The sequence below is a fragment of the Geotrypetes seraphini genome, chromosome 11 (assembly GCF_902459505.1).
Source record: "Geotrypetes seraphini chromosome 11, aGeoSer1.1, whole genome shotgun sequence".
Classification (NCBI taxonomy): Eukaryota; Metazoa; Chordata; class Amphibia; order Gymnophiona; family Dermophiidae; genus Geotrypetes; species Geotrypetes seraphini.
Window position 1 is genome coordinate 129,699,760 of NC_047094.1, and position 22,891 is coordinate 129,722,650.

Below are 22,891 nucleotides of genomic sequence, written 5' to 3' on the forward strand. Positions count from 1 at the left end.
TTTCAATAGCCCTAACAGCTAAGGTACGGGGCAGTGTTTAAGTTTGCATGTCGAGGTTGAATATTGGATTAGGAATATAAATAAAAATAGGGCTGTACCCCCTACATTTTCTGAAATAAAGACAGAGGCCACCACTGCCACAGAGGATCTAATGCCCTCCTTATTGCTTGCCCGCCCGCCCCCTTCGGCCGAAGCCACTGCCGCTGCCGGGGATCCCATGCCCTTCCTCCTGCCCGCTCCCCTTCACCAACGCCGACGCAGAAGGCTTCCTTCTGATGTCACAGCTGACATCGGAGGGCAGCCTTCTGGGTCAGCGGTGGATACCAGTTACCTCCTTCCAGGTGGGCTGTTCCTTCCTGTCTTCAGTGGCACTTGTTGCAGGAATGCATCAGTGGCTCTTTTGCACTGCACGTGGCTTACCCGGAAACTTTCTCGCCAACATCAGAACTGACATCAGAAGGAAGACTTGTGGGCCAGCCATGTGCAGCGTGTATGAGCCGCTGCCCTCCCCTCCCTACAACAAGTGCCGCTGAAGGTAGAAGGAGTAGCCCAGCTGGATGGCCCTAAAGGAAGTGAGTGCCGCCCTGGTGCAAGCAAGTAAGAAAGGGAGAAAGGGGGGGGTAGTGGTGGAAGGAGTGCATTGGGACACGGGAGGGGCACGATTTTGGGACAAAGGCTGGAAGGCAGGGAGGGGGGCACGAACTCGGGACACAGAAGGAAGGGAGGGGGCATGAACATGGGACACAGAAGGGAGCACTAACTCGGGACATATGAGGAAGGGAGGGAGGGAATAGAAAGGGTCAATTGTTAGGTATGAGTGTGTGAGTGAGAGGGAAAGAGATAGTGCACACGGGGAAAGGAAGAAAGAGGAAAATTTGGCAGAGAGAGAGAGAGATGGATGGGGAAGAGAAGGATGAGAGGGAAAAATGTTGGAGAGAACAGAGGAACATATTGGAGGGAATGCAAGGGAGAGGGGTGATAGAAGGAGAATAGGACATGGGGCTGGTGGGCAATGGTGAAAAATGCTGCACATGATCCGAGGGATGAGAGAGGGAGAAATGTTGGATGTGGCAGTAGAAGGGATGGGATAAATGGACCCTGGATCTCTCTTTCTCTTTCCATATTCCCTTTGCAGCAAGGGAGAGAATGAGAGAAAGACAGATGGACAGAGAGGGAAACATGTTGCCAATAGGGGTGGAGAAGAGAGGAAAAAAACGTTGGATTCATGGAGGGACAGAGAGAGAGAGAGATGTTGGTTGGGGAAGGGAATGAGGTCCGGAGGAGAGGAAGCATGCAGAAGACAGAAAAAAAAGAAATATTGGATGCACAGTCAGAAGGAAGTGCAACCAGAGACTCATGAAATCATCAGACAACAAAGATAGGAAAAATGTTTTATTTTCAATTTAGTGATGAAAATGTGTCAGTTTTGAGAATTTATATCCTCGGTCTATATTTTGCACTATATCTGTCTATTTTTCTATAGTTGTTACTGAGGTTACATTGCATAAGAACATAAGAATAGCCTTACTGGGTCAGACCAATGGTCCATCAAGCCCAGTAGCCCGTTCTCATGGTGGCCAATCCAGGTCACTAGTACCTGGCCAAAACCCAAGGAGTAGCAACATTCTATCTACCGATTCAGGGCATATTTTAAAGTCATCTGCCTTGACCTCTTTGAAAAAAAACCCCCAAATATAAATGATCATTAACATTTTTCTCTGCATACAGTGTGCTTTGTGGGTTTCTAAAAAAAAAATAAAAAAAAAATTTGTGGTTATATAATGCCTTTAGAAAAGCCATAAAAACCACCTTATTCCACAAAACCATCACCTAAAAAAGTATCTACACCTAACACTACATATGTCCACTCCTGCTTTTAAGTCTGAAATGTCTAACATTAAATTTTGCTGCCTTTTTAAGATTCTGTTTGCGGTATTTCACTGCCTTTCGTAAGATTCTATATGTGTATCTCTCTACCTTTTTGTAAGACTCTATATCCATCCAAACTCACACGTAGAACCCACCTGTTTAGCTACCCTACCCTAAGGACCTGCCGTTACAAAAGATATCTAAATAGAACTCTTGCCTTCCAAGCAGGTCAGCACAATAATTGGCTGGCCCACATCATCTCACGCACTTCATCCTACTTAAACTTCAGGAAACTACTAAAAACTAATCTTTTCACCCGATTCATACCCTAAGACCCCTATGCCCACCCTGGCCCCTTCTATCTCACCATGTCCTTTACGCAGATTGTCTTGACCTTCTTCCCTGTACCATTTTTCATTGCCATAATTGTACCCTTCTTTGCTGACTGTACCATCCTTCGCCAATTGCACCACTGTTCGCTGATTGTTCCATTTTTTTCTCTCTGTTTGTACCATTTTTTTCTCTGCCACCTATTTTCTCTGATTGTAACATTGTACCATTTTCGCTGATTGTCCAGCCCTTCTTCGTTGTAAACTGCCTCGAACTACTATGGCTTTGGCGGTATATAAGAAATAAAATTATTATTATTATTATATGCTCCTTGTAAGATTCTATATGCTGTATCCCGGACCTTTTGTAAGATTCTATATACTGTATCCCGGACTTCTACATATTGTAACTCGCTGACTGTCCAGCTCTCTTCAGTGTGAACCGCCTAGAAGTCTCACGACTATGGCGGTATAGAAGAATAAAGTTATTATTATTATTATTATGTATTAATAAGATTATATTGTGTGTATATGAAAAATGAATTGAAGAAATTGCAATACAATTAGTACTATTATTATGGGGGTGGAGCTTGGGCAGGCCAAAGGCGGAGCATGGGTGGGTCTGGGGTGGAGCTTGGGCGGGGGTACTCGGTTGATATTTGTTAGACTTAGGGGGTACTTGGCTGCCAGACGTTGAGAAACACTGCTCTAAAGGACTTAGGCGCCTAGAATGTAGGCCTTTTAAACCCTGGCCTATATTACAAGTGCCTAAGTTTTACGTTAAGCTTGATTTTGTAATAGGCGCCTAAGTGTGATTGACAAGCGATAGGTGCCATTTACAGAATTTCCTCCAAAGCACCCACACTAAGGGCTCCTTTTACTAAGCTGAGTTAGGGCATTAACGCGCGGAATGGCGCGTGCAATGCCGAGCACACTAGACGCTAACGCCAGCATTGAGCTGGCGTTAGTTTTATCCGCGTAGCGCGGGGTTAGCGCGTGCTAAAAATGCTAGCGCACCTTAGTAAAAGGAGCCCTAAATTGCATGTCTGTGACATTTGCTGATTTTTGAAACTTAAATGTAGGCACAGTATTTTCAATCATGTCTCTGAATGTCCTCATTTCTGGACAGTGGCGTTGCGAGGGTGAGAGGCACCTAGGGTGGTGGCACCCTTCCTCCACCCTCTTCTCCACCCCCCCCCACTTCCACACGCTCCTTTCCCGCCTCCCTCCTGCTGCGCTCGTGCCACTTCCTTTCCCTGTATCTCTGTAACGTTCCTGGCATGGGCAGCAACCCCCCCAACCTGCTGTTGTGCCAGGGTCGGCTCTTCTTCTGATGTTAATTCCTAAGCGTGGGTCCAGGCAGTGACATCAGGGGAAGAGCCGACGCTTCCTGAATGAAAAAAATATCTCCTCTGATTGGTTTTAAGACTATTTCCCTGTAACTTTGCAATTTTTGACGGAGTGAAAAATCGATCCACTTGTACCCGTTCTACTCCACTCAGGATTTTGTAGACTTCAATCCTATCTCCCCTCAGCCGTCTCTTTTCCAAGCTGAAGAGCCCTAACCTCTTTAGTCTTTCCTCATACGAGAGGAGTTCCATCCCCTTTACCATCTTGGTCGCTCTTCTATGAACCTTTTCTAGTGCCATTATATCTTTCTTGAGATAAGGAGATCAAAATTGAATGCAATGCTTCAGGTGAGATTGCACCATGGAGCGATACAGGGGCATTATGACATTCTTAATCTTGTTAACCATCCCCTTTTTTAATAATTCCTAGCATCTCGTTTGCATTTTCGGCTGCCACTGCACATTGGGTAGAAGGTTTCATCGTATTGCCTACAATGACACCCAGATCCTTTTCTTGGGCGCTAATCACCAAAGTGGACCCTGTAACTGTAATTTGGGCTATTCTTCCCAATGTGCATCACTATGCATTTGTCCACATTAAATTTCATCTACCACTCGTAGCTCAGTCTTCCAATTTCCTAAGGTCTGCCTGCAATTTTTCACAATCTGTATGCATTTTAACAACTTTGAACAGTTTAGTGTCATCTGTAAAGTTAATCACCTCACTCGTTGATCCTATTACCAGATCTAATATAATCTAGTCTTAGGTTTATATACCGGGCCATCTCTCGTCAGAGCTCGACTCGGTATACAAATAGTTTACAAATAGATAGGAGACCAGAGTATACAGAAATGATGTAGAATAGTGTTTAAATGAGAAGCTATCATAAAATAGAATTTACGTTGTTATCGGTTAGATCATTTATACATAAGTTAAATAGCACCGGTCCCAATACAGATCCCTGTGGCACTCCACTGTTTACTCTCCTCCATTGAGAAAAATGACTATTTTATCCTACCCTCTGTTTTATATCCGATAACCAATTCCTAATCCATAGCTGAACTTTGCCACCTATCCTATGATTCTTTAATTTTCTCAGGAGCCTCTCATGAGGAACTTTGTCAAAAGCTTTCTGAAAATCTAGATATACCACATCAACCGGCTCACCTTTATCCACATGTAAATTCACACCTTCAAAGAAGTCAAGCAAATTGGTGAGGCAAGATCTCCCTCGGCTGAACCCATGCTGACTCTGTCTCATTAAATCACGTCTATCTACGTGTTCCAAAATTTTAGTCTTTATAATTGTTTCCACCATTTTTCCCGGCACTGAAGTCAGGCTTACTGGCCTGTAATTTTCTGGATCTACCCTGGAACCCTTAGCCAGATTAAATCGTTTTTACCTTCAGAGAAGGTTGCTAAGTGTTTTTGAAAATCTATTCCAGAATGGCCTGAAACCGGTGATGCAGTTATAATATGATGCTTGTTCGTAGCTACTGTCCTTGAAATTAATGCATTATTATGCATCACAGAAACTGGATCCAGTAGAACCTGTATTTCTGGTTACTTGATTGCTCAAGTCCTTGGATTGTGAAAAGTTTTGGCGAGTCTAATAGTCTGGGCAGTTTTTAAAGTGTGCCGTAGAAGCACACTAGATGCATATCTCCTTGAGAGAGGCATATAAAGATATGATTGGATATAAAATAAGCCAGGTGTATACCTAGCAGGGCCTCCGTGTGTGCGGATCGCCGGACTTGATGGACCGAAGGTCTGATCCGGAGATGGCGCTTCTTATGTTCTTATGTTCACATCTTTGAAGCTGGAGATGAACAGCTTAAAATGCTTATTCCTGTTATAATATCCTCTTTAGATTTCCCTGTCAGTAATGTATGATTTAAAGCATGTTGTATTTCTGAATTGATGGTATTAGACTTACATGCTAATGTGAATTGGTGTGGCTTTCTACCTTAGAATCAATCATTTGATTTGATGTGTATGTGGTTGTGCCTTGATTATGATATTTTTTTATTTGGGGGATGCCTATGATGGTGTCCAATAGATCAGTCTCACATATTCCTACGTGGCTTCAGTTTTTTCAACCTGAGTCGCAGCTCCTAGACATAAATTCTTGAGAACCAGATCCTCAGAAGCACCAGCAGAGGCTCAAACCTTCATGGCCTCGGGCTTTACGTACTGCCTCGTCACTGGATCTTACTTTTTCTACTGTGTATAAATATATTTAAATAAGTGGCTTTTTTTTCATCACTCTTAAGTGAATAAAGATTGTTACTTAGCTCATGTCTCTGTGGTCTTGCCGCTAGGGTGTATCACCGACATGATACGTTTCTCTGGTAGCTTTGTCGAGGTGTTAGCCTTTGTGCATTGTATCTCGTCTCTCTCCTGACCACTTTACATTCAAGAAGCTTCTTGATCTGGTTCTCAAGAATTTATGTCTACGGAGCTGTGACTCAGGTTGAAAAAACTGAAGCCATGTAGGAATATGATGTTGTCCAGACATGTCTACTGTCAGCATAGCTATTGCTGGCATTCAGCATTTTCAGTTGGCATAACTGATGTCAGCAAAGGCCTATGGGAAATTATATCAATCTGACTGGCATGTGAATGCAGATAGACCCTGAGTGAAGGCACACAGTTTCATATCGCCCAAAAAGATGGTTTTAAGTAGCCCTGATTAAATCATGATTAGCTAAAAGGTGTTAATGTGTTAATGTCTGATTAAGAGGGTGCTTAGGACAATGGGTCCAGGTGCACAGATAACTAAAGTTAATCAGAAACTATTGTCGGAGGCATACTGGAAATTACATTTGACCATAACCTGTTCTTCTTCTGTCTAGCACGAGTTTACTACTGATGGATGTTTAACTTCTATTGATTCTATATTTAGAATAAGTTTCCAAACTATAAAAGCCCCTCACAGCATCACCCCTTGCTCTTGGGTCTTGGCTATCTTCTTCTTTCTTTCTTTCTCTTTCTCTCTGGCCGATCTCTGGAACCTGAAACGTAGACTATCATCCCATCCCCCTTTCTCTCTCTCTCTGGCTCTCCCTAGAACTTCAGACTCTCTGTCTCTTTGCCTCTGAACTATGTAAGGCAGGGAAACTGCTTTGCTCTCTACTTAATTGTAATGCTTAATTGTTGTAATGCCTATGAATACTATTTTTCTGTAAGCCTATTTCTATAATATATTCTTTATGCAACCACCTCTGGCTGTGTTTCTTATTTGATTCTACTCCTGGTGAATCATCTGTGAGGGAACTGAACCTGGGACCTGGCGTGTGTAAGGGCGCCTCTCAAGTGACCCCCACCAACCATATATTGTGGGGGCCACTAACAATCCTTACATTTTGGGGGCTTATCTCGGTCCTTCCTGATGATTTCATTTGGGTAAGTAGAATTCAATTTTTTTTCCTTGTATGCACTGTGCAATAAGGTTATTGGCTGCCTAAGACAAGGTGAGAGAAGGTATTTTCCATTCAAAAGACCTTGATTGTAAGTTAGACTGGATGACACACTGGTGAAAAGTTCCAGTAATATTTTGGGTTTTATACTTGGTGAGATTTTACTTATCAATAGACTTTGTATTTTTGATTGATACACAGAGTGAGATAGAAATCAAAAGACCTTCTGGAACCCTTAAATTGCTTTAGACTGGATGACACACTTGCGAAAAGTTTCAGTAATATTTTGGGTTTGATATTTGGTGAAATTTTACTATCAAAAGGCTTTGTAGTGTTACCTGTGCCAGTTTGCATTGTATGATTTGCTATTATAAGCTTGCTAGAGTGTGTTGCATGTAAGAATATTTGAGCTGCTCTGACGAAAAGCATGGTCCAAAGTTTAAAACAGTCACTCAAATAAGACACGCCACATTTTTACTAATAACTTTTACCTTTTGTTTTTTTTCCTTTGTGCTTTTAATTCTATTTCTTGTCAGTCTCTGCCCTGGTGAAAGGCCCAGTGCACACTGGACTGGAATGGAACTGGCAGCTGACACCTTTGCTCTTCTAACAGTGAGTGATTTTTTCCTGCTAAACTTCTGCCTGTAAATTTCAGGTAGTAACCAGTGTGGGCAAGTGTGGGCATAAGTGTATTATTTATGCCAATGACTCTTGCCTAACACGCTTTACCTCATTTTTCTACCTATTAACTAAAGTCTCTCTCCTTCATAAGTGAGAGCATTTCAATCTCAAAGGCTACACACAGACAGGGACATTTAGAAGGCAGACCGCAGCCTCAAATATGAACCCTTTTGATTTTCAAGAACTCACAGATATTGTACACAAATATTTTGACAAGAAAGGGGGTCCATATGAGAGTAATTTTCCAGAACACACATGGCACGATATTCAGAAACAAATTGTTTCTCATTCTCAGGAGTTTAGAAAGAAAACAAATGAACGAAAATGCCTTTTCATTCAAGGAATATTAAGGGGAGTTATTAGCCTAAGACAAGAAAATACTGACTTGAACACTCAGTGCCATCAGCTGTCCAAAGACTTACCGTATTTTCACTCATATACCGCGCACCTGTGTAAAACGCGCACACGGGTATAGCACGCGGGGAACTGTAATTTATGTAAATAAATTTTTATATACCGCGCACACCTGTATACCGCGCATGCCGCCCTGACTCTCCCGTCGCTGCCCGACTCTCCTTTAGCCCGCCCCGACTCTCCTCTCCCCCTTGAAGTCCTGTCCCCACCCTGAAAGCCTGATGCACCCCCCCGACGTCCGATTCGCTCCCCCCGCAGGACCGCTCGCACCCGCACCCCGAAGGACTGCTCGCGCTGGAACATGCACCCGCAGCCGCACCCCCACCCCGAAGGACCGCTCGCACCCCCACAGCCTCCCCACCCCCCCATCATGTAGAAGTTTCCTACCGTTGTCCTGCTGCTTCCTCTGCCGGCGGTCCTGCCCCTTCTCTTAGCCCTGCATCTACGCTGCGTCTATGCTGCTTCCTCTTCCGGCGGTCCCGCCCTTTCTCTGACGTCAGTGCTACCTTCGAAACAGAACACTGTTTTTTTAGCAGGCCAGCGAAAAGGTAAACTAGCTACAGATGTAGAACAGGAAGAAGAACCGACAAATGAAGAGGAAATTTTGTTACCAGGCCAGAGCAATACCAATAGTACCCCTATAAGTAACACAGCTCCAGTAACTGTAGTGCTGCAGGGACATATGAAGGACAGTAACATTGAAAGAATAGTACAAAAAGTGGGACCTATGCCTTTTAACATAAATGAATGGTGCAAATGGGCTACTGACATACTGATTCACTGGGGTCTAGGGAAATACACTGCAGATTTTGATAAGCTTATGCACCTAGCCCTGGGTCCACATTATTATAAATTTGGATCTCTTGTTCATCCATACCAATTTCTAAAGATGGGCATCGAACAACTATTTCGCTGCACCTCTTTGCAAGTACTTAGAACTCTTTCACCCCTGCCAACCGATACACCAGAGCAGTTTGCATATAGAGTGTGGGTAATCAACGCGGTACTTAAAGAGAATGAACACTGGCCCATTTCTTCAGATTATGGTCAGAGAGAACTTCATCACTTCATCATGCTTCTATTCTTTTCTCTCCTCTCTTCTACCTTCCAAAGTATTTAGATCAATGCTGTCTTGTTAAAATGTTTATTTTATTTTTATTTTTCCTCTAACTCTACTTTTCACTTCTCTATTACCCTCCAGGTACTTTAGTTAGATTGTGAGCCTTCGGGACAGTAAGGGAATTTTTCAAGTACCTTTCTTATTTCTAATCTTAATATATATCTTCTGTAAACCGCTTAGAACCTAACGGATGTAGCGGTATATAAGAAATAAATTACATTACATTACATTACATAAATAATTCCTATTAGAATTATTATCCCCCGAGATTACAAAACACCTTCTGTTGTTTTCGGAGGACCCTAAAAGTACCCCTTTTGACACTTTACTGCTCAGGATTGGGTCTGTGTGGAAGACCCAGCCAGCTCAAATTATTTCAGTATCAGAAGCTAGAAGGTGGCGTGCTGAAGGAGCACCCCAATACAATAAAACACCACACACAGGAAATAGAGGGCATGTCAGAGGTAGTTACAGAAATTCCCCCACTTACATTCCTTTCCATGAGCTCAGAGCACAGACAGAAGCATTAGAAAAAGAGAGAATCAAATGGGAACAGGATCGTCACACAATGCAGATAGAATTGGACAGAGTAAAAAGTGATTTAACAGCCAGGAAAAACAGTGTTATGGCATAGGGATGTCCTGACTCTCTGTGTCCGAATACCAAGGTGACTCAGGCCTTCACAACCCAGGCAGACTCCTTTCACTTACCTGTGGACTCACTTTTGGAGACGCAAGATAAGGGAAAGAAGTCAGACTCAGAATTCAGCTTGAGGTATGTGGCACCTTTGATATTGGACACTTCCGACTGCCCCAATGTTAATACTACCATAGAGGGTCAGGATAAATTAACTTTAATTCATACAGGGGCCAGAATCAGTTTTACAGATAGAGCGCCTCCTACTGGAGATCAGAAAAATATGGAAATTTGTGAGATTCAGGGTCTAAATGACAACGCTTCAAAGTGTGTGTGTCTATCTCACAAAAGGAACAAATGAAAGACATTGTAGAAACTAATGCCCACACGAGTGAGAATACAGACAAAGAAATAGTTGAGGTGGCTGGTCTTGCATTGGGTACAGGAATTCTAAATGCTTCTAAACCTTTGGTTCACAAGGTTATTCCTGTGCAGTTAGCCACAGTGTAGCAAGCTAATGCAGCAGCATGATCATAGTATAACTCACTCAGAGGTTGCAGATGTTTCAGTTTGGGCACAAGATTGTGGGAAAAGGTACACAGAAATTTTGTTTGAGGCTGAAGATCCTCAACCACAAACACAGCATCCAGTACTTCCTCCAGCAACAGAACTGGTGCCTAAGATGGAGGAGAGGGGTCTGAGTGGACCTATCTCTTCAGCATGTGGCTCTTCAGTTTGGTCAGATGCTAAACCAGAGGGCTCAGTTAAGCTCACTATACACTCTCGGGCCCTAACTAAGATTTCAAAGCCTGTAGCACCAGTGGCAGCCTCCTACTCTGACATTACTGTGAAATTTAACCCTGAATGTGCATTTTTCTCTGTCCTAGACATGACTAATGATTTTCGGAATTTGCCTCTTGCCTCTGAATGCCAGGACATGACAGTGCAGACAAAAGAAGACAAATCTAGCCTGCACCTGACTTCTGCACCTGCTGTTTGCGCCGGCTAGGCTTCCTCTGAAATCACTTCTGGTTCGTGTGGCCAGGAAGTGACGTCAGTAGAAAAGTCAATGCCAGCGTGAGCAGCAAGGAGGTGGTGGTGGTGTGAGGGGCGGGGGGTTGTTGGTGTGGAAGTAGCAGGAGAGAGGGCGTAGGGGGTACCACAGCTCCGGGTGCCTTCTACCCTCTCTATGCCACTGACCAGAACAATTAGCCTCTCTACCTGGAACCTTCTAGTGAACTTTCAGGAATCTTCTGAGCCTTTCCCTGAAAATTATGATGGTGGGAATGTTTTCCTAATACAGTAGCCACCTGAAATTTGCGGGGGTTTCGTTCCAGGAACCCCCGTGAATTTTGAAAAACCACTAATGTGGTTTTTCATCTGTGAAAAGGCAGGGGAGGCAGGAGAGGACAGCTGGAACGCCGGTGGGTAAAGAAAATCACTCGCGGTCACGGTCTGCTCCGACGGCCTCTTCCTGTAGTAAAGTTGGGCTACACCATTCAGGAGCTGCTTTGACACGCAGCTCCTGATTGGTGTAGCCTGACTTTACTACAGGAAGAGGCAGTAGGAGCAGACTGCGAATGAGCGAGTCCGCGATTAGCGAACCGCAAATGTGCGGGGAAACACTGTGAACTCAAGAAAAGATGCAGCAAGTAACCTGAAACATTTCTTCTTGTAACAACCCATAGTAGTCAATGGTTTTTAAGTCACTAAGGCCCTGAACCCGAGGTAGACTGCCCCTCCCTTACTCCGCCACTGGAGTTAACTGTGATTGACTTGCAGTCCTGGCTTAAATGGGATTGGCCTGCTTACCTGCTTGGTTAAACCTTTTTAAAAACTGGGTCTTAACAAATAGAAAATAAGGAAAAAACCGCAACCAATTTTCCCATCTTATCTGAATAAATAAAGCAGAATTATGCTACCTACTAGTCTTTAATTTATAGTTGTATCTCAGAGTGGGCAGAGCGCTTTTGTGGTACAGGCCCGGGCTGGCCTGGCTTGATTGGGGTCATGGAATTAGAAGCGGACAGAGACTGAGGGTGGTGAGAATGACTGGGGTTTATTTTTATTTTATTTTTTCATTTTCTTTTGTTGGGCTTGTTTAACTTTGCTATTTTTTTGTCCCCCGCTGCTTTTATTTGTTAGGATTTTTCATGGGGGTTCTTTGATATTTCATGGGGGATATTTCATGGGGGTTCTCCCTTCTGTTGTGCCTTGTACGCACCTATAATATTGAATTTATTGTATTCTCTTTTCCCTCTTCTCTTTATCCCCCCTTTTTACGAACGCATGGCGCAGATTTCAGTGTTGGCAGCGGCGGTAACTTCTCCGAGGCTCATAGGAATTCTATGAGCGCTGGAGCAGTTGCCGCCATTGCTAAAACCCGCGGTATGCATTCGTAAAAGAGGGTTTATCTGTATTAGGGTTACTAGATTTTCCCGAAGGAAAATCCGGACCCCCTGGCCACGCCCACAGGCCCGCCCAGTTCCAACAATGTCACGTCCTGCTCTGCCCCACCCCCATATGACATCCACACATATAATTATTTTCTTTCATAGATACTATAGTTAAATTGTGAGCCTGATGGAACAGAGAGGGAAATTCAAAGTACCTGATTTGATTTTGGGCCTTTATTTAAGTCAATTTAATTGTTTTGTAAAGTGCTTCGAATCCTTTGGTCGATTTAGCAGTATATAAGACACCCCATTAAATTAAACAAGACATTTATTCAATACTGATTCACAGTCATTTTTATTTCATTCAGCCATGTGAAATAGGACCAAGCTCATCGACATGTCTTATTCCAGTGCCTACAGGGCAAACAATCTATAAAATGTGCATACGATAGCCTCTAACTCAGTTTATTTATTTGAAATGATTTATGACCCGCACTAGTCACAGTTCTAGGCGGGGTGTCCAGGTTCAGCTTCTGCTACTTCGACACCCTGGAACCCCTTAACATCAGAAAACATCTTGGAAGTGAGGCCGGCTAGCAACTGCTTGGGGCCACTTTTCGAAGGGACGATTTCAAACTGGATTCTGGAAAGTTCATTGGGCTCCAGGGATGGCACGCTAAATTAAAGGAAGAGGAGCGAAAGATTATTCATTTTAGGAAGCACCACTGGGCTCTTTTGCCCATCCCCAAGCTATATAATTTGAATAATTATTGCAGTGGATAGAGAAAATCAAATATGGTGACGAGGGTCTGTGTTCTATGGAAAGAGAGTCTGAATTCCTCAACCTAGAATCAGCCTCATACCACAGCATGTTTCTTCCAGACTAAGGGCAATGGTTGGTCTTAACATCCTCAACATATATCAAATATACAGCCAGCGCAGGTTGGGGTTTTTAAAATAATGTTGATCATTGCTGGCTAGATTAGCTACAGATATTCGTGCCAGGCCACATCTGGGTATTGGCATTGAGTATCGGGGGCCAAATTGGGTGGGGATGGCTGAATATCATTCGGATCCGGACCAACATAAATAAATTTTACAGCTCAAAGTTCCCCGTGATCCCCCCCTTCTCAGCCCCTGAAAATGCTCCCTCCTTCCTACCACCTCCCCCAGCCTGCGACACTGTAAACACTTTTCCACCAAAATTCAAATTCAGGACCAGCAGGCTTTCCTTCCTCAGTCACCTCAAGCCCCAGCCAATCAGGCTGGAGGACCCACTAAATATAAAGACAAACTGCAGACCTCGCAGAACTCCCTTAAGAAAGCCACAGCAGGATGCGGCAAGACCCAGACAACTGTAAGCCCTACCCCCAGAACCTCCTACCCCTCACCTCTCTACGATGTAGATAGGTACCCCGGGTTTATCTGTATTAGGGTTACTAGATTTTCCCGAAGGAAAATCCGGAACCCCCCTGGCCATGCCCACAGGCCCGCCCAGTTCCAACTATGTCACATCCTGCTCTGCCCCACCCCCAGATGACCTCCACACATGTGCGGATGTGACATAATGATGTCAGTCGCACGTGCGTGTGTGCGTGTGACTTCACCGTGTGATGTCCGCACGTGCGCGAATGCCCGCTCCCGACCGATTTTTACAGGAAGCTTTTCAAAGCCCGGACTAAGTGCCAGGTTTTGGAAAAGCCATCCGGACCCCCGGACAGCTCCTCGAAAAGGAAGACAAGGCCGGGGAAATCCGGATGTCCGGAAACCCTAATCTGTATCCCTTGTAAGTCTTAGTGAATGTGATAGTGGCAGGAGCAAAGCCCTCTTTTACTATGGTCCGCTAACCGATTAGCACCCGCTAATCAATTTAGCACATGCTAGATGCTAACGCGTGCATGTTAGTCTACGGATGCGTTGGCGTTTAGCACGTGCTAATCGGTTTGCGCACCTTAGTACAAGAGGGCGTTAGCAGTTTGATGATGAATCTCCAGTGATTCTTCCTTGTTTAATACAATACAATGGCTAATGTAGGGTTTTTGTGTTGGAAGAAAGGTGGAATTTGTTCCATATTGTGCAAAACTTTGTTCTACTGAAAAATCCTACCTCCTCTTGAGCTGTCCTTCGAGGAGACCGCTGCCTTCTATTACCAAGACACAGTCTTTCACCGTCACAGAGATAGGATTAACGAATGTGACCTCCACGTCAACTGGCTTGTTCACGATGGCTTTTCCCGTAAACTAGACAGAAAGAGAGAATGTTCTGAGTTCCCGCTCATTTCAGACACAAAGATCTAGGTAGGGGCTTAGAAGATTCTGACCTTTGCGGGAAGAACTGTGGACAAGTTGGATGGTGGTTTTTTTACATCTTTGGTGGGAATCTCTTCTATTCAAAATTTTTGGAAGCAAATTCAGTCCTTTTTTCAGCAAACTCCAGGAATCCCTGAATTATTTAATTTGAACCTTATGTTACTGGGTGTTAATATTCAAACCACGTCAGATAAATGGTCTGTTGTTTGCTGCTAGATCTGTTATAACCAGGGTAGCAAATGATTTTCTCCGCCATCTATTTCAGAATGGCTCAATAAAGTTTGGATGATTTACAAGATGGAAAAATTAACATCTGAACGGAAAAATTATAAGGTGAAATTTGATGAGGACTGGAATCCTTTTCTGCTTTGAACAGCAAATACGTAACTTGTTTTTTGGATTTGATTTATATTTTCTTCATTTTAGTTATGGTCTCATTTGCTGTTATTTATTTTATTTTAAAAATTTATATACCATTTAAACCTAAATAATTTACATATCATTACATACATAATTCAATAAACTAGGTGAGGGCGTACCATGGCCCGGTACAGCAGCCTGATAACCTTCTCCGATCTGTTCGTGATCCCCCTTCTTTATCATTTCTAGCATTCTGTTCGCCCTTTGCGCCGCCGACGAACATTGCATCGACGGCTTCATCAACTTGTCCATCATAACTCCCAAGTCTCTTTCCTGAGAGGTCTTTCCAAGTACCGCTGGGCCGGCGCGAGCAACATACGGGAGAAGTTGCTTGCACTGGCAAAGATCTACAGAGGTGCGGTCCACACCTCTAGCCCCTTCCCCTACACCACTGCCAGAAATGTCTGGTTTAATGCAGGGGATCTTTTACTAAGCTGCAGTAAGCACCATCGCATGATTTCTGCAGCTTAAAAATCTTTTAGCAACGGGCAAAAGCCATTCCTTTGCCTGTCAGGGAAGGAAATCAGGCCCAGATTCTGTAAATGGCGCCTACGCTGGCTGGCACCTTCAAAAACAGCACTGGCCATGTGTCAATCACACACAGGCACCGTTAATAGACTTATGGTTAATGGCGCCCAGGTTTGATGGAGAATCGCGCATAGCGGCGCCTAAGGTCATCTCCACCTCTAACCATTCTTACTTTGACCTTAGGTGCTACTAGGCATCTATGAGGGTAGGCACCTACATTTTTTAACAACTTTTTAATTTGTTTTAATGGTGTGGTCAATTACCATGCTGATAAAACCAATTAAAGCAATTAAGTTTGGCGGCAGTAGGGCATCTGCCACCACCTAACTTACTGCGCCATTTATAGAATCCGTTCCTCAGTGTCTATATATTACATTGGTAGATATACATAGGCTTCCCCTCCCCACTGCTATGCATGTGGACGCTTTCAGCTTAAGCATTTTGCATCATTAGTGTATACAGAAGGCAATTGTTGGGTGGGCCAAGGGGCGGAATGGCCAGGCACGACACACTTCCTCTCCACTCCCAACTCCCCCCCCCAAGTAAACTTAAAAACTGAATTCCTTAGTTGTTCCAGTTTTGACTCAGGACCAACCAAGCTCTGTAGCTGAAGACATCGCCAAACTCCTGGGCCATCTGTTCGTCGCTGCAGTCGGTGGTAGTGCTTCCAGAGGCAGATGCTGGCCTCTTGCTTATACTCAGGTATTGCGCATAACGAGGGCAAGCGCATGAACTGAGCATGGGTGGAGTGCTGGCAGTGGTGTTTGGGAGTGCTGCTGCTGACTTCTGTGGCATTCTGATAGCCCAGGGTTTCAGTGGGCAGAGGATGTTTTCAGCTACGGGACTTGGGTGGGCCTAACCCAAAGGTAGAAAGGCCCAGGACCTCCCAAATCCTCCTATGACTATGTCCCTATTTTGCACTTACAATTTTCAGAGAAGAGCTTTCTTAGATGAATACACTAATACCAATAATAGTGGTAGGAGAGTGTTTAGTATGTGTGGGAAGGGCAGGAGGATTGAGTAGGGTTACCAGATGACTGGGAAACCCCGGACATGTCCTCTTTTCAGAGGACTATCAGGGCTCCTGGATGGACTTTCCAAAACCTGACATTTGTCCGGGTTTTGGAAAGCCTGGAAAGCCCCGGCAAACTCCAGCCTTGTCTGGAGGGCCTCTGAGCATGCGTGGATGACGTCACACACATTCATACATGCTCCAGGCCCTCCAGACACAGCTGGAGCTCGTCCAGAAGAAGAGAGGAGGCTTTGTGGGGGCGTGGCCTGGGGTGTGGCTGGAGGCTGGACTGGGTGATGCTGGAGGTAGAACGGGGCAGTATCATGTGTCTGGGGTTTCCTGGAGAAAAATATGGTAACCCTAGGGTTGGGAGACTAGGAGAGGAGGGGATGGGGTAAGTTGCTCTTAACAAGCTTGAGAAGATTTGTTTGGTAGCTTCCTTAGAAGCACCTATTGGGTTTCAGAACTAGGTATGTGAGTCTAAGGATGGTGGACTTTGGTGGGGAGTCGTGAGTGGCATTAAGAGGGGCTCTTGGTTAATATGGGTGGATGGGGGAAGGGGTAAGATGGAGGAGGAGAATAAAGGGAAAAAAACAAGGAACATTTGATTTTTTTTGGGTGGTGGGGTGTTGAGAACGACAGAACTGCAGGTACAATATTGGTTAATCCAGGGGTGCTCAACTTCGGCTCTCGCCAGGCCAGGTTTTCAGGATTTCCCAAATGAATATGCATGAGCTCAATCAATAGTCAATGTAAAGAACACTGGCTTATATATATACTAGTTACACATTGATGAAAAGACATGAGCTCAATCAATATGCATACCATGGAAGCAGTGCAGGCAAATAGATCTCATGCAAATTCACCGGGGAAATCCTGAAAACCCAACTGGATTCAGCCCTCGAGGGCCAGAGTTATGCAGGCCTGGGTTAATCTTAACATTATGTTTTCATCTTATTACGGTTATTTCAGTTGTGGAATAAAATATCAATGCTTGTGCGCTCTACTTTCAATAAAAATGATTTTTTAAACATGAAATCAGTTATATGGGCTATTTGAAATTATCCTCCCTAACCTTACTTTGTCTAGAATATTTGAGAAAGAAGGTATGAGAAAGTATTTTAATCCGATCAGATATTTAATGGCTGATCTGAGTTATGTGGCTAAACTCCTTATTTATGAGCTCATAGCACATTAGAAATATGTATTACCTTGATGTCTATGGGAGGACTCTCCAGGCATAAGTCTTTCCGCACCAGTGTTTTAATGCCATCTTCTGTTTCACATACAGCAGTCACCTCCATCATCTCTGCATTGTTTAAGTACTTCTTATATTTCGAGTAAGGAATGTCAAATGGAATGTGTTCCTCTGGAAAAATTTGAACATAGGCATAATGCTTCACAGTTGAGCTCCATGGGAAATGGGACTGAAAAAAAAATCAGTAGTCAAGCAAAAAAGCACCTCGCCTTGAGATAAAGACAGTCCAACAGAAGGCAAGGAAGACGTCTTTTTCAACCAATAACAGAGTCTTTGCTCAAAAGTGTTGTTCCAACAAGGATCCCAGTTTTTGGCATAGTCAATACGCCTTCCTCAGGGGACACTTTTAATGAGCGCTCTGAACATCGCCGAGGAGAAATAACTCGTGTACAAACTAGCACGAATGCTCCAGAAAGGAGAAAGGGTGCTGGCGCTTGGGGTGATTTGAAGATGGCATGTTCTGGGCAAGGTTTGGATGTATCTTACAAATGGAGGGACAGATCCAAAGAGAACAGAAGCCGAGTGCGCCTAATCTTCAAACGAACCACCCTTTAATAGCAACCCATGGTAAAAAACACATGCGGAGAATCATCTGGCACAATGTTGGACTCGACACGGGCCGTGTTTTGGCTAAAGAGCCTGCATCAGGAGTCCTTATGAAGGACAAACCAGATAAAAAACAGAGTTCGTCAAAGGAATGTCAAATACGTGATCTTCATTTTGAGCAGGGCCACTAAGGGCCTCTTGTACGAAGCCGTTTAGCGCGGGCCGCTGCGGTAACGGCCCCGAAGCCCATAGAGATTTAAAGGGCTTTGGGGCTGTTGCCGCGCGGCAGCCACTAGTTTACGATTTGGCATTTCTTTGGATTTGTTGCTGTCTGTGCAGAGCTGACTATCTCAGCAGATGGAGTGAAAAATCCAGGGGAAAGCATTGAAAGCTTGAGGAAAAAGTGCAGTTACGTATCATGACAAAAAGCCCAAATAGTTACCATTTTTACTTTGCAATGAAAAACTATGATATGTACTAATGGTGCAAATAATTACCTCCTTTGAGACCGACCGTAGCAGATTTAGACTCTTTCAGAATTTCGTGCAGAGGTTGACCTGTGTACAGGATTGAGTGGGCGTCCATGTTCACCCTTACGTTCTTGCTTGCAGGAGTCAGATTGGTGAGAATGAGCATTAAGTTGATGTCCTGACTGAAGACAGGGGGCTTGACCAGCTTGAACTTTCCCGCTACCTCAGGTGATGTTGGCTCATCGCTGCTAGGGCCTCTAGTGGGCCTTTTCTCTTTTTCCTGCTTGTCTTTTAATTCCAGAAGCTTTGCACAAGCTTTTTCATGCACCTCTCTCTCCATATCTGATCCTGGTAAATTAAACCCCCCCCCCAAAAAAAAACACAAAACAGCTCATTATGAATTGTATGACTACTGCTTTGTTAGAACTTTGCTGCTTCCTTCCTGGAAAATCTACAGTAGCTAAGATGGGCTACTTTAATGCAAGCTGCCTTATACAATGGTAATGAAATGTCCTTAATTCTGGCATATGCGATGAGATTCACTCTTCTGATTGGTTACTTCATCTAGCCAGGGTTTCCCTACGAGAGTGTTTTCGTAATGACATCTGGGCACCCAGATTCCATTATAAACATATTATTTTATTTAAATACTTATATTCTGCATGGTAGAAATCTGGAACGCTCTTCTAGAGGCTGTTATAGGGGAAAACACCCTTCAGGGATTCAAGCAAAGGTTGGATAAGTTCCTGCTGGAACAGAATATACGCAGGTAATGCTAGACTCAAATAGGGTACTGGTCTTTGACCTAAGGGCCGCCGTGTGAGCAGACTGCTGGGCACGATGGACCACTGGCTTGACCCAGCAGCGGCAAATCTTGTGTTCTTATGATTTTAACAATGTGCGCCTAAACTCCTTCAGGAACTCTGCAGTCTTGGGCCCAGAATCCAGCCACTAGGTGTCACCCTTAAGCTACGATCCCCTGCCCTCCCACTGGGGATTATGGACATGGCTTCTCCTGCATCATCAGCTACCATCTCTCCTGACTTAAGAAGTACAAGGACCGACTCAAAGTTCAAACTAGTTACTCCCTCCCTCCCCATTTTACTAAACTGCAACAGCAGTTATTAGCGCAGGGAGCCGCGCTGAATGCTTATAGGAACTCTATGAGCGTCAGGAGCAGCGCAGAGCATTCAGCGGTTTAGTAAAAGGGTGGGGGTGGGGGGTTAAATTCTTCTGTATTGCGCTGCAGTGCACTGCCCTTGAGAATAGGACAGAAATGGAGGTAAGTATGGGCTTCTTAGCATTTTTTTGCTCCTTCAGCTTGTCTGCGGTGTTCTTTGCTCACATGTTTAAAGACAATAGACTGTTTTCAGTCAATTCTTTATATGTGAGGTTGCAAACCATTGGACCCCTGAGGAAGGCGTCTTCGCCAAAACATGGACCTTGTAGGGTCCGGTTGGATTTTTATCAAGTATTTTTTATCATTGTACTTTTTTCAATTGAACTTTCATGGTTTTATATGTCTGTGTTTAATAAATTATCTCCAGAACATCTGTATCCACAGTTTTTGTTTTCTACTGTAATAATTTCCAGCATTTCATAAAAAAAAAAAAAATCTACCTTAGAAGGCTAGAATAACGCATTGCCAGAAGTATTTAAGAGCCAGCTAGCTGATGTTTTTTTTTTTTTACAAAAATATAAAGTTGTACAGTAGATTCTGCCTGGTACTGGAGGTTATGAGCTTGATGGCCTTCTAAGACCTCTTTTAATTTAGTTTTTCTGTGATCCCATTAAGGTATATGATGGAAAGCATTCCATACCTTCTGGATATTTATAGCTATTTGTAACATCCATACGTTGAAAACTTCCCACTGCTTTGGTGCTGATGCACTGTCCAACTGTCCGAGTGTCGGAGTAAACCCTTTCAGCTTTTTTATCGCTGTAGTAAATCCAGAAAACACGGTCGGCGTTCACCTCTGAATACACAAACGGCGCATCGTAATCCAGGTCCACGTGCCCTTCTTTGATGGCTGTGACTGAGGTAGGACCGCAACAATATATTCCTACAGCACAGGCGCAAAGGAAAAAAAAACGGTAAGGGGAAGATTCAAGGAAGAGCGCCCAACTTTCGGTGCTGGATTGATGCATGCTAAGCGCCAGTTTTACAGTGGCAGTTCTGCACAGAGCTGCGATTGCAGAATACTAGCGCAAGTCTGCCGTTTCACACCTATGAGGGGCCGCTGAAAAGTTCGCAGGCCCACCACCGAAGTTGGGGCAGTCTCAATCGAGGCCTAGTCCAGTGATTTTTCACTTTCTTTGTTTTGCCAAAGAAGTACAGAACAGAAAATAAAGTGGAAAATCACTATATGTGGAGGGGTGGTTAGAGGTACAGCCTCAGCTCCCTGGGGTTGTGGGTTCGAATCCCGCACTGTTCCTTGTGACTCTGGGCACGTCACTTAATCCCTATAGATAGAGTGGGAGCCCGCCGGGACAGTTAAGGAAAAATACTTGAGGACCTGAATTATTTGTAATCCACAAAGAATTATAGGGTATGCGGAATATAAATGATTAAAAACGAAATTAACATTAATTAAATTAATTAGTCAGATGTAGCCCTCGATGGAGACCGCCCCAACTTTGTCGGTTGGGCTGAGAACTTTTCAACGGCCCCTCGTAACTATAGGCACGCGTACTTATGCCTTGTCAACACTTATGCGCCTAACCCCTACTATAGTGGGATCGAGGCCTGTGGTCTCCAACCTTTTTCATGTAAAGGGCCGCATTGGAGATCACTAGCCTAGGTATCTAATTTGTAGCCACGCCCCTGATCCACTCATGCCCCTCCCATATCCATATCCCCTGGAAGCTGCGCGCAATCAAAATTGAGTACATTGCTTCTAGAGCAGCAAATAAGGCCTGATGTGTGTACATCTGCTAATTGGTGCCAATTGCCACCAACTAACACCAGTTTAAGCCAATAATTGGCTGTTAACTTCAATTAACAGACCTTTATTTAATTAAGATATGTGCACAGCTGACCTTAATTTTGCACGCCCAATTTACAGAATTGTAGGATAAATGTACAGGGAACTGTTAACAGATGCTTTGGATGTGTATTTGAGGGTGCATTTGTCTTTTTTTTCATTTATATAAATAATTACACAAGTATATAAGCATCACCACAAAGAAAAATCCCTATACCGCTATTAAGACAGACAGGGGGAAATCCACTACTTATTTCTAGGATAAGCAGCATAAAATCTCTTTTACTCTTTCAGGATTTTGCCATGCACTTGTTACTTGGATTTGCGATTGTCGAAAACAGGATTCTGAGCTTAACGGGCCTTCCGTCGGCCCTAATTTACGAACACGCCCAAACCATTTTTTAAAGCCTGTTAAGCTAACTGCTTTTACCACATTCTCTGCAACGAATTCCAGAGCTTAATCACCCATTGAGAGAAGAAATATTTTCTCCACTTAAAAAAACCCAACAATAACAACTTCTCTCTGTACTCCATGGTCAACCAATACAATGATATGAAATATGTTCATACTTCCCAACCCCAAAGTTTGAATAATAGAATTTTGAACAACTTGTAACGCACGCATGTTAGAAAATCTTTTCCATCAATGGAAATATGGTACAATACACTGAAACCTTCCATGCAATGTGTGGCGGTGGCCAAGAAAGCAAACAAGAGCGGACATCATGCTGGGCATGATGGACCACTGGTCTGACCCAGCAGCGGCATTTCTTATGTTCTTATGTTAAGATACTAAGAATTATTAGGAAAGGGATGGTAAACAAGACTAAGGATGTTATAATGCCTCTGTATCGCTCAATGGTGCGACCTCATCTTGAGTATTACATTCATTTCTGCTCTCCTTATCTCTAAAAAGGCATAGCGGAACTAGAAAAAGTTCAAAGAAGAGCGACCAAGATGATAAAGGGGATGGATATCCTCTCATATGAGGAAAGACTAAAGAGGTTAGGGCTCTTCAACTTGGAAAAGAGACGGCTGAGGGGAGTTTCACTTAGAGAGTAGTTAAGCTCCGGACCGCGTTGCCAGAGAATGTGGTAAGAGCAGTTAATGTAGCTAGTTTTCAAAAAGGTTTGGACAAGTTACTGAAGGA

The 22,891-nt window shown here is 43.8% G+C and overlaps 1 protein-coding gene across 4 annotated transcripts in view; it reads right to left on the reverse strand.

Moving 5' to 3' along the window:
* Positions 1–12,558: 12,558 nt before the first annotated feature.
* Positions 12,559–22,891, reverse strand: part of LOC117369154 (protein-glutamine gamma-glutamyltransferase 6-like) — a 40,253-nt gene continuing 29,920 nt past the window's right edge. For 2 of the 4 annotated variants that reach the window (XM_033963237.1, XM_033963238.1), the window contains exons 10-14: positions 20,578–20,820; positions 18,785–19,105; positions 17,695–17,852; positions 14,321–14,454; positions 12,559–12,890 (exon numbers count right to left, since the gene is read on the reverse strand). In XM_033963237.1, coding sequence (XP_033819128.1) covers positions 12,722–12,890; positions 14,321–14,454; positions 17,695–17,852; positions 18,785–19,105; positions 20,578–20,820 — 1,025 coding nt within the window. In that variant the 3' untranslated portion in view covers positions 12,559–12,721. Of the gene's footprint in view, positions 12,891–14,320; positions 14,455–17,694; positions 17,911–18,784; positions 19,106–20,577; positions 20,821–22,891 lie in introns of those variants that run through there. The other 2 variants (XM_033963239.1, XM_033963240.1) reach the window with 2 other exon arrangements.